The following is a 13825-nucleotide window of genomic DNA, read 5'->3' as shown; positions in this document are numbered from 1 at the left end:
TTCTTCTCAACATGCCATCACAAATGAAAAAGGCAAGGAAACACAAAACAAAATGAGGAATGAACTGAGAAGTAAGGAAAAAAAAAAGGTAGAAATAAAGACAGCAACAGAAAAGAGGGCATTTCTAGCACAGAATTTCCAGGAGGCAGGGTTGATACCATTCATACTTAAAGACCCCTGGCATCATAAGGGGAAGGTGTGTGTGTGTGTGTGTGTGTGTGTGTGTGTGTGTAGGGTGGGTGGGTGGAGGTTTGTACAATGATTTCCAGCCTACAAGTGAAGTTTGTGCCTCTGAAAGATTAGCTCGTGATATTCATGACTTCATTTCAGCCATGTGAAATTGCACAAGTTGACAGGGTAGGGACATCTTGATCTTGAATAGTGATGGCTGGGAGCAGAAAAGAGCTTTGTGTCACACACACACACACACACATGACAGAGAGAGGGAGGGAGGGTGAGAAACAAGACAAGACAAAACAATTCTTTATTTCGAGGATAATAGATAAGCACTGGTGTGCTTTTTTACATCCAGTCCCCGCCCTGAATAGGGTCTACACTACACAATATTTAATAAAATGAGAGAGAGAGAGAGAGAGAGAGAGAGAGAGAGAGAGAGAGAGAGAGAGAGAGAGACAGACAGACAGAGAGAGAGAGAGAGAGAGAGAGAGAGAGAGAGAGAGAGAATAATGTGATGGGTGGTGGTGGTGTCTTCATCTGGAACAAAAACAATGGACACATGGAAGCCATGAAACTTTGTTTACACAGTTGCCATGGAATTAAAGAAGTTGGACTTGTTTTCTAGGAAAAACAAAACACAAACGACTGGCACGGAACAACAAGTTGCAATGTAATTACAAACAACCCCAGTGTTTGAGTACACCCTCCAACTGTGCTTGCATAGATACATTACATATATCTTGAAGACACTACTAAAAGCTTCATTTGCAAACGTAACTGGGATAAACAAACATGGCGGCTCAGAACGCACCTCGTCGCTTTATGACCATTCCGTCCAAAACTTCCTTCTTCTCAACTTGACAGTTTACACCAGCGATGTGTAACAAAAGATTTCATGCTGAAGTCATGCAGCATGGACTAAGTGCGTTTCCCGTGCAGCCTACATTTATTTTAGAAATAATGTTTAAAAAAAACAACTGTGAAAGCACCTATGAACTCTTTCGGTTTTCTATTTAACACTTCCGCCCATCTACACTAGAGCATTTATACATCCGCGCAGAACTATTTTGTTTTCTACTCACTTTTTGATATTTTTGTGATCTAAGCTATGTATATCCAGTAGATTTGATGTCAAGAAATTCCCATTTCAAATAAATGGCTGGTCTTTGGGATTCATTCATATTCCAACTAGAGAATCTGACACTTAATAAAAATTAATACGCTTCTCAACACATGAAAGTATCCTGTCAGCTGTGCCCACTGATTTTACCTCTGTGCAGCAGTTAGGAAGAAACTGTTGTTAGCAGTGTTCGGAGAGTAGTGTAGTGCTGATCGAGTGTTAGAAGATGGCTGATTCAGATAAGCTCAACATAGACAGCATCATTGCAAGACTTTTGGAAGGTTAGTGAAATGTAATCATCCAGATCAAAACATTTTTTAGTATGAACGGGGAACTTCGGTGAACAACCGACTTTCCAAACGATGCATTGCAGCATTCAGTGTGTGTATTAGCGTTGTTTGTTCTTTACATTTTGATGTCGTTCTGTTGGTTCACTGTACCGTTAATACGCTAACGTAATTAGTAACCAAATTGTACTTTCGACCCATATCATGTCGTGTCAGCGTCACAGTGTTTGTCATGATAAATGAATAGATGCACGAATACCTGTTCACTGATATTTTGTTATGATTACAAAATGACTCACTGTGCGCGTCATTTAATGTATTTTTTCCACATAGTAATTGTTTTTAAACCGAACAATTCTATCGTGAGTTAAAAGATAGAAAAAAACTCGTGTCATACCATGTTTTTCTTATGAAAAATGTAATGTTTTGAAGTTGCAGTTTTGCTTCAGCAATGGCGATTTGTTTGCATGTAATGACGTCATTGATGACCTAGTTTTGCGTTCTGACAGAAGGAAAGAGTCCTTCCGATATGAATAGATGGTTAGATCTGAGCTGGACAAGTTTCATAATACAGACGGGGGGGAGGGGGGGGGGGGGGGGGACAAAAAAGAAGAGAAAAGACGCTTTTGACACTTTGATATTTTATTGTCATTACCTGCATAGGTCTATTAACAAAGGGGTGATAAGGGTTATTTCTTATGTCACCACAAGTACAATACAACACACTGCTTAATCCATCAAAACAAAACAAAACAGGGAAACAAAGAAAAACAAAACGGCTTTCATTGAAATACAACACCCATAGCAAAAACTTTATTAAAAAAAAACACCCCGCACCCCCCAAAAAACACCAGAATTCGACCATCCATTCTATTAGTGATATGGTTCAATGTCTACCTTATTATCTGGCTTACAGCCTGAATACAAGATAATAGACATTATACATTGTTATCTGCCTCATTTACTCTGGTATTGTTCTGAATAGTAAGGCTACATCTTATTCTCCATGCTTCAACAACAAATTTAGCTATTGACTGTATTGTAAGATCATCATTAGATAACAAAGCAGAAACAGTGTCTGCCTTTTATGATATGAAACCCTTCTGACTTTATGCATGGCTCCCCACCATTTTTTGAGAGGGTTTTCCAAGCTAACAATCTCTCTCTCTCTCTCTCTCTCTTATACACACACATACTCTCTCTCTCTCTCTCTCTCTCTCTCTCTCTCTCTCATACACACACACATCCCTCTCTCTCAAAAATCCAATAAAATGTACAGTGTTTTGACGTACTTCATTATTTGACCTTCACTGTTGACCAAGTATGTTTTTTTCCCCCTCATGACAGGATTTCTGCTTGTGGATAAAATTTGACTGTGATGAGGTATATTAAAATTGCCATACAATCTAACTTTGTAAGTGTCTTCAGACTTTACAGGCATATAATCACAAAATAGATTCCAAATGCGGGATCTTACACACACGCACACATGCATGCACATATTCTTTTTGTTACGCTGTTTTGGTGCTCCTTCCATTTTGTGACCACAGTCATTTCTTGTTCTTTTTTGTCTGTCACTACTGCAGGAAGAAGCACTAATTCTATCATAATTCCTAAAAAAAAGGACCTTTATTTGGCAGTGTCAAGTCTTGACCACCCCTGCAAATGAAGTGTTCCACAGGGGATCACCCACCAGCACAGTTCCAGCTGTGTGTGTGTGCATGTATATATGTGTTTTTATGTTTTTTGTTTTGACGATGTGCAAATGGAAGGTACAAATACTTTCTCCATTACAGTGCGTGGTTCAAGACCAGGAAAGAATGTGCAGCTGACAGAAGTAGAGATCAGGGGCCTTTGTTTGAAGACCCGAGAAATTTTCCTCAGCCAGCCAATCCTTCTGGAGTTGGAAGCTCCCCTCAAGATCTGTGGTATGTTGGTTGTTACCCACTCCTGATAAAATATGAATAAAGTGTCAGATCTGCTGTTTGTTGCAAAAGATTTAAACTCATAGTGATTGACTGCAGAATACATTGTCCATTTTTAAAAAAATTTAGAAAGGAACATTGGGAATTGCCTCACCAGTCACTCACAGTTTTGTTTATCAAGTTACTTTTTTCTTTCTTTTTTGTGTGTGTTGATATTGTATAATGAACAAGTTACAGTGTAAAAAAAACAACCAAACTGTCATTGTGAAGCTGGTTCCCTTTCCTTCAGTTTAATTGTCACACTGGCATCTTGTACAATCTTTGTTACTGACTGAACGAAAAAAAGATTATTTTCATTCTTACTTAATACTGACATGTGTGAAGTGACTATGATTGATGCCAGATAGGAGATACTTAGTTTAATCTAAATAGTTTTTGTTTGAATATTTGTGGTCAGTATTAAGACATGGATGAGCAGTTGAGTTTTATAGAAGTGAAGAAAAATGTTTTACAGATGTGCTTTTTAACTATTCATGATTCTAATGTACACTGATGGCGGTGACATGTTATTCTTCCCCATTAATAGCTGTATATTTTTGTAACATGTGACAGACTAGTTATGTATGTGCTGTGGTGGTACTTGAAATCAATCAGAAATGTTGTGTTCAATTTCATTGCTGTTTTTGGCAGGAGACATACACGGTCAGTACTACGACCTGTTGAGGTTGTTTGAGTATGGCGGGTTTCCCCCAGAGAGCAACTACCTGTTCCTGGGGGACTACGTGGATCGGGGCAAACAGTCCCTGGAGACCATCTGTCTGCTGCTAGCCTACAAGATCAAGTACCCCGAGAATTTCTTCCTCCTCCGCGGCAACCATGAGTGTGCCAGCATCAACAGAATCTATGGCTTCTATGATGAATGTGAGTGTCTGTGTATTTTTTATGTTTTTGTTTTGTTTTTTAGAATCTATGGCTTCTATGATGAATGTGAGTGTCTGGGTTTTTTGTTTTGTTTTGTTTTTGTTACTTTTTACCTGTAATGTACAATGGTTTGTGTTTTTAAAACGTTCTCAAATATACCTAAAAATAATTATCTTCATCCTTTATGGCTCTGTGGCAGTCATGAGTGTATTCTGGTGGGTCAGTGGAATGTATGACATATGTGAATGGTGTAGATATAAATATACTTCATTGTGTGCTTACAATTTTATGTGAAAAAAAAATCACATTGTTTTTATTTATGTTTATATGGCTCTGTTAGTTTTATATATGAAATGTATATTTATTGATAATGTATTATGAGTGAGTTACTGATGATGACAATTTTTTGTTTTCATGGCAGCCATGATTCTGTTCAGGTCTTCAAAGTGTGTGATTGTATCTTACTGATGTAAAACAAATGGTGTTTATTTGAATGTTGGAAAACAGGCACTGTGTATTTGCTCTCAGAAACCTAAAAATCAAGCAGATTCAGTCATGATTGGTCAATACAATGCTTCCTTTTCTGAATTTGTGAAAAATAAAAGATATTATATTATTGTTACTATTATTTATTATTATAATTAATTTGCTGATCTGATGAGTGCTTACTATCATTTGTTTAAAAAAACAACAACAATAAAATGACAACCAACCGTTTACTTTCAGTGTTTCATGCACATTCGTCATTGTCATTTGACAGGTAAACGCCGCTACAACATTAAACTTTGGAAAACCTTCACAGACTGCTTCAATTGCTTACCAATAGCAGCCATCATTGATGAGAAAATCTTCTGCTGCCATGGAGGTGAGTTGTCACATGTAGTGAAATAGCCTGTGGGACAGACTGTTAACTTTTTTTGGGGGGGGTGTTGGAAACTCCTGCTGTAACTAAATTTTGTTTTTGAAAAGGAAACAAAAGTTATACATTCAAAAACATGTTTAGATAAATCTGTGTGAAGTCATGCATATGCATACTCTTGCACACAGCACAGTAAAAAACAGGGCACAACGTAACAGTATACAACCTCTTAGGTCTTGGAAAGGTCACTTCTTTTATTTTTTGCCAGTAAGTTTGTAGACACTACCAAGTTGTTGCCCTCATTTGAATTGGCAGTTATGTTTCCCAGTTTGCTTTCCTACCAAAGTGGATTTTTCTGCAGAATTTTGCCAGGGACAAGCCTTTTGTTGCCGTGGTTTCTTTCAACCTGTGCTAAGTGCATGCTGCATACAGAACCTGGGTTTATCATCTCATCCAAATGACTAACATCCAGACCACTCCTCAATGTCTAGTGCAGGGGGATAAGATACTGTGGAGAGAGGGATATGATCCTGCGTGCTCAGAGTCTGTAGCGTCCTGTTTGGATAGGTTACCACTTAGGCCACCACACCACGCCATACCATGTTTGTGTTGTGTTTTGTTGTGTCCAGGTTTGAGCCCCGACCTTCAGTCGATGGAGCAGATCCGGCGAATCATGCGCCCCACTGACGTGCCAGACCAGGGCCTGCTGTGTGACTTGCTGTGGTCAGACCCCGACAAGGAGACTATGGGTTGGGGGGAGAACGACCGCGGCGTGTCCTTCACCTTTGGCGCGGAGGTGGTGGCCAAGTTCCTGCACAAACATGACCTTGACCTCATCTGTCGGGCTCATCAGGTGCTGTGGCTGTGGTGGATGTCACATGGGAGACGGGGGAGGGGTCATAGAATTCAATAGTTGTCTTTGACTGACTGGTCATCAGAAAATCAACAGGCCCTTTTTGTACCTCTCAGCATTCAAAAGATTATGACTTGGTTTTAAAGCTTTGGTTTTTTTCTTCAATTTGCTTTAAAAGTTTTTTTTCTTCTGTCTGCCTTCTTGTAATTACGTACATCAGAGAGGCACACATGCACAGACACACACAAACACAGACACAGACCCCACCCACCCAGCCCCCACCCACACACACACAAAGACATTTGCACACAGACAGACAATACAGACATAGACACACACACACACACACACACACACATTGTAGAAGACACACTCACACCCGTATGGTACATACATGCATGGATAACAACATAAAAATTGGTTATTTAACACATTACAGTTGATACACAGGAAATGATGGAACAAACAGTAGGTTGCAGTAAAACCCAGGTTGTGGCAGTAGTCATAGTGAGAAACATTGATTACTGACTGGTGTTTTTTTTTTTTCTTTTTTTTTTATGACAGGTGGTGGAAGATGGCTACGAGTTCTTTGCAAAGCGCCAGCTGGTCACCCTGTTCTCGGCCCCAAACTACTGTGGGGAGTTTGACAACGCTGGGGCCATGATGTCTGTGGATGAGACCCTCATGTGCTCCTTCCAGGTCAGTTTCTAACTGCTTGCTTTTATCAGAGGTTGTCAGCATCTTACAGTTTGGTCAGCAGAGAGAGCTGTTTGATCAATGGTTTCTCCACCAATTATAATGAGAATTCTTTGTACAGCTTAGTCTTTCGTGAAGGACTATGACACTTGTACTGGCTCTTAGTGCTGCAGCGTTGGGGGCTAGTTGGCCTTTGGGGACTATCTCAGCACTGGCTGTCTTGAAGCCTTCTTGAAGAGGGCTGAGAGAGTGGGGATGTATCTTGTGCAAGCCACTTTCCACTATGATCAAATTCTTGCCCAGGTAGTCAGGACAGCAATTGTGTCCTCTGCTGTTCTGATGGTCAAAGTTGGACATGGCTGAGTATCATACACTGTTTCTGTTGGATAGGAAAAACAAATAAAACTGCACGCAGGAAAAAATACAGAAAAAAAAGGGTGGCGCTGTAGTGTAGTGACGTGCTCTCCCTGTGGAGAGCAGCCCGAATTTCACACAGAGAAATATGTTGTGATACAAAAGAAATACAAATACAAATTCTTGGGAGTGATGCACTCTGGAGGATTTTTTGTTTGTTTTGTACATGGGCCATAGGGAGTGATTTATTCTAAATTAACAGTGTGTAACTGTTGGAGGGAAGGTAGTGTATTAACTTATGTATTACAAACTGAGCAATTTTCTGTTCGTGTGTTTTATCAGTCAGTTATTATTCTATGAGGTGGTTATCAACAACAGGGTGTTTTATGTACTTTAATCATTTCTATTGTTTAATGTCTTTGTGCGTGTGTGTGCGTGTGTGTGTGTGTGTGTAGTGGGGATTGTGCGTAGTGGGGATTGTGCATGATGTGGATTGTGTGTAGAGAGGATTGTTCATCGTGAGGATTGTGTATGATGTGGATTGTGCGTAGTGAGGATTATGCGTGATTTGGATTGTGTGTGATGTGGACTGTGCGTGCCTGTCCAGATCCTGAAGCCGGCGGACAAGAAGAAGTTCCCGTACGGAGGTCTGAACCAGGGCCGACCCGTCACCCCACCCCGGGGCAACAGCAAAGCGAAGGGGAAGTAAACGGGGCGCCGTGGAGCTAGCATCACTGACGGCAGGCGTGAAAGTGTGTGTGTGTGTGTGTGTGTGTGTGTGAGATTGCATTGTGTGTGTGTATGGGTGATAGAGTGCATTGTGTGTGTGTGTGTGTGTGTGTGTGCTGGACATTGATGTTCCCAGGTGGATGCCAAGTGGGACAGAAGCAAAGAAGCAGTGATGTTGGCCACATGATGTGGTTGCCTGCTGAAGGGGGATGAGAGACACGCTGAATCCGGGGGGATGGGTAGGGGGGGGGGGAGTGAAACAGCAGCATTTACAGGGAGAAGAGAGATATGGGGGGAGGCAAACAAACGTTTACAGGGGGAAGAGAGAGAGAGATGGGTGGAGGCAAACAGCAGCATTTACAGGGGGAAGAGAGAAGGTGGAGGGAAGCAAGTAGAAACATTTACAGGGGGAAGAGAGAGAGAGAGAGGGGGGTGGGGGTGGGGGGCGAGGCAAACAGCAATATTGACATGGGGAAAGAGAGAGGGGGTTTGGGTGGAAGCAAACGGCAGCATTTACAGAGGGAAGAGAGAGAAGGCGTGTTGGGACAGAACAACTTCAGTCCATTCGGATGCATTTGGTGATGAGAGCAGGCGCTATGAAGTGCAGCATTATTGTTCATTTGTTGGATTTATTGGGTCAAAAAGGGGACCGGGGGGTGGGGGGGGAGGCAGGGTGGGAGTTATGAGATGGTTAAAATGCGAAAGAATCGCTCCATTTGTTTATTTGTCAGTTGTTTATGAGGGGGAGGGGGATTAAGTTGCTGAAAGTTTTATCTGAAAGCATCAGATGCAGTGTTTACATGTCAGTGTTTACCCCGTAGTCAGAGGGGGATAAGATAGATTTGTTTCAATATTTGTATTTTGACAGAAGGGGTTGGTGGGTGGGAATGATCATAAGGGTTACGTAGGGAGCTTGGGGATATCTTTAGTGGGTCAGACCCATGTGGTCTGATCAGAAAAAAAAAAGCTCTTGCTATGAGCAGCAGAAGCCTACACTGCAAGAAAGCTCTCAGGCAAACCAGAATGTGCATTTGAAGCGTGGTAAATACCTTGTGAAATGCTGAGAGCTCTCATTGTTCTGCATTGGATGTGACTGCTTCACAGTAGTGCCTCTCTCAATCCTTGTGGGCCAGGTGCTGACAGGGGTTATTTGTCCTCTGGTCCTGTGCCATAGACTCTCTTCAAACTGTGTGTGGTAGTCTGACTGCTCCTGTGCCATACACACTCTCTTCAAACTGTGTGTAGTGGTCTGTAACTGGTCCTGTGTCATACACTCTCTCTTCAAACTGTGTGTGTGGTGGTCTGTAACTGGTCCTGTGCTATACACACTCGCTTCAAACTGTGTGTAGTGGTGTGTAACTGGTCCTGTACCATACACACTCTCTTCAAACTGTGTGTGTGGTGGTCTGTAACTGGTCCTGTGCCATACACACTCTCTTCAAACTGTGTGTGTGGTGGTCTGTAACTGGTCCTGTGCCATACACACTCTCTTCAAACTGTGTGTGGTGGTCTGTAACTGGTCCTGTGCCATATACTCTCTCTTCAAACTGTGTGGTGGTCTGTAACTGGTCCTGTGCCATACACACTCTCTTCAAACTGTGTGTGGTGGTCTGTAACTGGTCCTGTGCCATATACTCTCTCTTCAAACTGTGTGTAGTGGTCTGTAACTGGTCCTGTGCCATACACACTCTCTTCAAACTGTGTGTGGTGGTCTGTAACTGGTCCTGTGCCATACACACTCTCTTCAAACTGTGTGTAGTGGTGTGTAACTGTAACACTGTGCTTCTGTCAGCTGCACAGCTCTCCTTTGTGTCTTTTCACTGTGCCTGGTACTGGTTACATTGTCAGTTGTCGGCAAGGGTTTTTTTTTAATTTAAAGAATGTTTTTTTGTGTTTTTTTTTTTGCTTTTTTGTTTTTTGTGTTCGATGAAGTGGCCATGATGCAACTGACTTTCAAGAAAATTAGAAGAAAATTGAGGTGGTTGATTCCATGAAAATCCGGCTCAGTGCCTTTGATTACATTTAAGCCTGTGTGGGTTTTTGTTTTTTGTTTTGTTCTTGTTGTATCCAGTAGTTGGGTCTTAATCTACAGAAGTGATTTCTACAATTTTGATTTATTTTCTGAAATAATCATTTGAAAAGTATGTTCTTCATCTGGGAACAGCTTAGGGCCATGCTAGCTGTACAGAAATATGATGCTGAAATAAGTGTTGCAATTCATGCTGTCCTTCAACAATAAAAAGCGACTACAAAAAAAACGCCCAGTAACTCAGACAGAAAAGTGTGTGTGTGTATAAGGCATTGTTTCATTGTGATTGTGTTGCGTGTGTGAGCAGGTTGCATACGGCTCTTTAGTTTCTGGACACTTGACAGCAGGGGATAGGGGCTGGCTTGCATGGGGCGATGTTTGGGAGCACTAAGTTTGCTTCAAGTTAAGAATGTTCCTAACTATATGGAATTTACTGTGAAGTTAGGAACATTCTTAACTTGAAGCAAACTTAGTGCTGCTAAGTTCACTCATGCAAGCCACCCTAGGTCCTTGTGGACAGGAAGATGGAGATTAAAGTTCCTCATCAGTTTGTCTTTAGTGTTTGGATAATGAGGAGTTGCTTGGAATCTGCAAGCAAAAATGGTTGAACGGAAAGAAAGAAGGAATGAATGCCAAACATGATTACAAAAACACAAAAAAACCACCTCAAAACAACAGCTGGATGAATTACAGTATGGAAAGATTTTGTTCTTGTGTTGTTGTGCTCTTGCCATCAGATTTTTTAATGGTGATCAGCAACCTGAATTTTTATCATTACAATTTTTTAAACACAGTTCTTCTTTTATTGAGGTGATGCAAAACTGAGTTATCATTGTTGTAGAACAAAGGATTCTGGTTCCAGGCTGTCAGTTGTTCAGTTCAAATGTGGAAACTTAAAAAAAAATCTCTTATTTTAAAGCAGCATGTTTTTATTGGGGCTGTTTTTATGACGGCCATGTGGATGATGTGTGATTTAAATTTTTTTTAATTTCAGCTTTTATGATTGAGTGTGAATGTCTTAGTTAAGAAACCCAGGAGAAAGCACACAGCATCAGAACATCAGCCACTGTTGGTGATGTGTAGAGACAGGAAAAATTGGTTCTGACCATGGAATTGTGTTAACCATTGTGCCATTTTGCTCTGTGATATCTTGTGCTGAACCGTTTCTCAGCAGACTATTACAGCTGTGTTCCATGTCTGACGTGTAGCTCTGCCCTGCTCTGTACAGTGAATAAGACGTGGTTCACCTCTGAGGGCACTACCTTGCTTTCCTGGATGCTGCCTTTGGTGATTTTGTGGGACTTAAGTTATTTCTGATGCTCTGCTTTCTGATTGGTGTTTGTGTGTGTGTTTGTGTATGTGTGTGTTTTCTTGCATGAATGCAGGCGTATGAGAAAGGGTGTTGGCTTTTTTATTTATAGTTTTTTCTTAAAGCTTTGCTCATGTAATTAATGCTTACCAGCTTCAGATCCTTGCACAGTGCTTTTTGACTGACAGACTGACTTCATGTTGTGAGTGCCGCAGACTGTGGAAGCTGTGGTGTGTGATGTGTTGAGGGCGAGGTCAGTCTGTGTCGATGTCGCCATGTACAGTAACACCCTTCACAGTTCTACACAGGTAGGAGGTGTAGATGCTTTCCACTCAACCTGATGTCCAGGCATGGGATTGTGAGGAGTTTAGTTGTTTAGATTTTTTTTCCCCAGTGACAGAAGAATTGGATCCATCAGATATTCAAAGCCCAGTTATATTTGAAAGCCCAGTTTCTGTTGAGATGGGCTTGAAGTCCATATGTTGCTATGTCTGAGCATTTCCTAGGTTGCAAGAACTACTTTCTTTGCGACTCGCACTATTAAGTTTTATTTGCAGGGATTAACGCAAAGTGGTGGTGGTGTCTGTAGATTCAGTATTTGTTATTTTTCAAAGAGTTGAGACTTTGTGAGCAACAGTGGTGTCATGTGTTCTGAAGGCCTCCAAAAGAGGGGGTTGTGTCAGTTGTGTCATTGGAAATTTTGATTCGCTTGCTGCTGAGAATAACATGCTGTCATATTCCATGAAAGCTTTTATGTATGTATTTTTGTATCTTTTTCCACTGAGTGCTAGAAATATATGCTTATTAAAGGCCTGACATCTTCTTGGTAAGTTTCCCCAGACTTAGGGGTAGACAAAAAGTATTTAAACCCTCAGGTCATTGCTTGTCCATTCGACTAGGAAGGATATCCTTCATCTGAAGTGTATAATGTTTGTTACATGTCAGCTGTTCAACACCAGAAGATTAAATCCAGAAAATGTCATTTAGAAATGGTTATGGAATAAAAAAAGAAGAAAAAAAACGAATATTAATTTAAGTTGTTAGAGGTTGGGGAAATAGATCTGAAACATGTATAATTAGAAAACCTACGGAAGAAAAAGAATGGGAGGGAGAGGACGATGAAACAGACTGGTCAGAAGTGAAATTACCAAAAAGGACATGACTAGCTTCGTGGTGAATGCAAAGTTAATAGTTGTGCAAGGATGAAAATGGAAGCATCAGATACTGTGTTTAACAGAACCAGCATGGGACTGTGAGGAAGCTTGTCATACAGTACAATACAATATATGAAAAAAAAAAAAAATCATTCTTCATCTTCTCACCCACCCACCCTTCTAAACAGTAAATGAGTGACATTGGGACTTTTAGTGTAAAGCTTTCATTGGTAAGAGCTAGCTGCAAGATGTGAAAAATGAGAAAATAAGTTTTGCTTTTATGTTTGTGCAACCACGCTCACAGGCGCAGTCACCTGTTTTCAGGTGAGCAGGTGTACACATCTGCTCACATGCATTCGTTTGCATGTAGATTGTATGCAAATAATCTTGGATTGTACACGTGAATGGTGCATTGGTCCAGCAAGGACCTTTTACAGAGAATTTTATTGTGATCTTACAGAACTGATGATTAAATCAATTGATTTTTTGTACTTCTTGTGTGCTCTTTTGATCGTTTTGCTTGGGAGTGTAGCCTGTGTATGCATGTTACAGTGTCTGTGCAGATTTTGCTTACTTGGTTTGAAATGCTGCTGTCTTTCATTTGTATGTGCGTTAAACATCAGTGTTAAAAGTCATGAAGTGCGCAATTTTAGTTGGCACAGTTTCGTCTAAATGATGAAGAATCTCAGGAACAAACTTGCTCGGGTTTAGCAACAAGCACAAATGGCTAATTAATGTATTATTACTGTATAACTGCTAGGTTAAAAAAAAAGTTCTTGATAACAGTAAACAACATGGAGTAAAAATTCTGCTGCTTTTCTCAAACAGCATCCAGATTAAAAGGAAAAAAAAATCAGGTAGGAGGGAACAAGGCTTTGGATTTCATTTAATAATCCAGGTTTTAGAAACAGTACAGCAGTTATGTTGGGAGTTGCATGTGCAGACAAAATGATTGGGTAGCTCTCTTTAGAGATGAATAGCGCAGAAAGAACTTTGTTTCATAAAGGTTTTGATAGATTTCTAACGTTCGCACTCACAGATTCATAATTTTAGGTTTGTATCCTTCATATGTGTGCATGCGTCAGCGCATATGCATTTTTTGCGGCTATACTATTGCTTGATTAAAAAAAAAAAGTGCAGAATTACAGTGCTTCAGCTTCAGAGACTTAGCGCTTTCTCTTTTCTGCAAGAGACAGGCTTCCCCCCTGTCCTGAAGCCACCCATGGTTGGTATCTTTTTTTCCCCTTGCTTTCAAAAGCAAAGACATTACCTGTAAACGTGTTAACAAAAGCCATGCACTGATCATGTGAAGATCAATGCTGTGACTTTTGTCGAAACATTTTCTTTATCTCTAACCGCTTCAGCACAAAATATACACTACACAAAGAGGCGACATGGCAGAATTGTTGGGT

The 13825-nt window shown here is 40.7% G+C and overlaps 2 protein-coding genes across 5 annotated transcripts in view; one reads left to right on the top strand and one right to left on the bottom strand.

Moving 5' to 3' along the window:
* The window catches only part of LOC143302367 (uncharacterized), a 59684-nt gene extending 58515 nt beyond the window's left edge, over positions 1 to 1169 (bottom strand). For all 3 annotated transcript variants that reach the window (XM_076617019.1, XM_076617017.1, XM_076617018.1), the window contains exon 1: positions 989 to 1169. In XM_076617019.1, coding sequence (XP_076473134.1) covers positions 989 to 1007 — 19 coding nt within the window. In that variant the 5' untranslated portion in view covers positions 1008 to 1169. The remainder of the gene's footprint in view (positions 1 to 988) is intronic.
* Positions 1170 to 1418: 249 nt separating this feature from the next.
* LOC143274937 (serine/threonine-protein phosphatase PP1-gamma catalytic subunit B-like) lies at positions 1419 to 12904 on the top strand. 2 transcript variants are annotated; one of them, XR_013053328.1, is made up of 8 exons: positions 1419 to 1578; positions 3381 to 3512; positions 4200 to 4430; positions 5191 to 5295; positions 5919 to 6142; positions 6707 to 6841; positions 7800 to 9529; positions 9579 to 12904. XR_013053328.1 is itself a non-coding variant. In XM_076578941.1 (7 exons), exons 1-7 carry the CDS (start codon positions 1524 to 1526, stop codon positions 7899 to 7901), a joined length of 984 nt encoding a protein of 327 aa, XP_076435056.1. In that variant the 5' UTR covers positions 1419 to 1523; the 3' UTR covers positions 7902 to 12904. The 2 variants fall into 2 exon arrangements, 1 of the variants encoding a protein (XP_076435056.1); XM_076578941.1 differs by having other exon boundaries at positions 7800 to 12904.
* Positions 12905 to 13825: the final 921 nt, after the last annotated feature.

Source organism: Babylonia areolata, chromosome 29 (assembly GCF_041734735.1).
Source record: "Babylonia areolata isolate BAREFJ2019XMU chromosome 29, ASM4173473v1, whole genome shotgun sequence".
NCBI lineage: Eukaryota > Metazoa > Mollusca > Gastropoda > Neogastropoda > Buccinidae > Babylonia > Babylonia areolata.
This window is presented reverse-complemented; position numbering and strand designations above follow the sequence as displayed.

Coding starts and splice junctions, on each gene's coding strand:
- LOC143274937 (XM_076578941.1), top strand. CDS start 1,524: ATGGCTGATTCAGATAAGCTCAACATAGACAGCATCATTGCAAGACTT. Junction 1,579..3,380: donor CATTGCAAGACTTTTGGAAG/GTTAGTGAAATG, acceptor TCTCCATTACAG/TGCGTGGTTCAAGACCAGGA. Junction 3,513..4,199: donor AGCTCCCCTCAAGATCTGTG/GTATGTTGGTTG, acceptor TGTTTTTGGCAG/GAGACATACACGGTCAGTAC.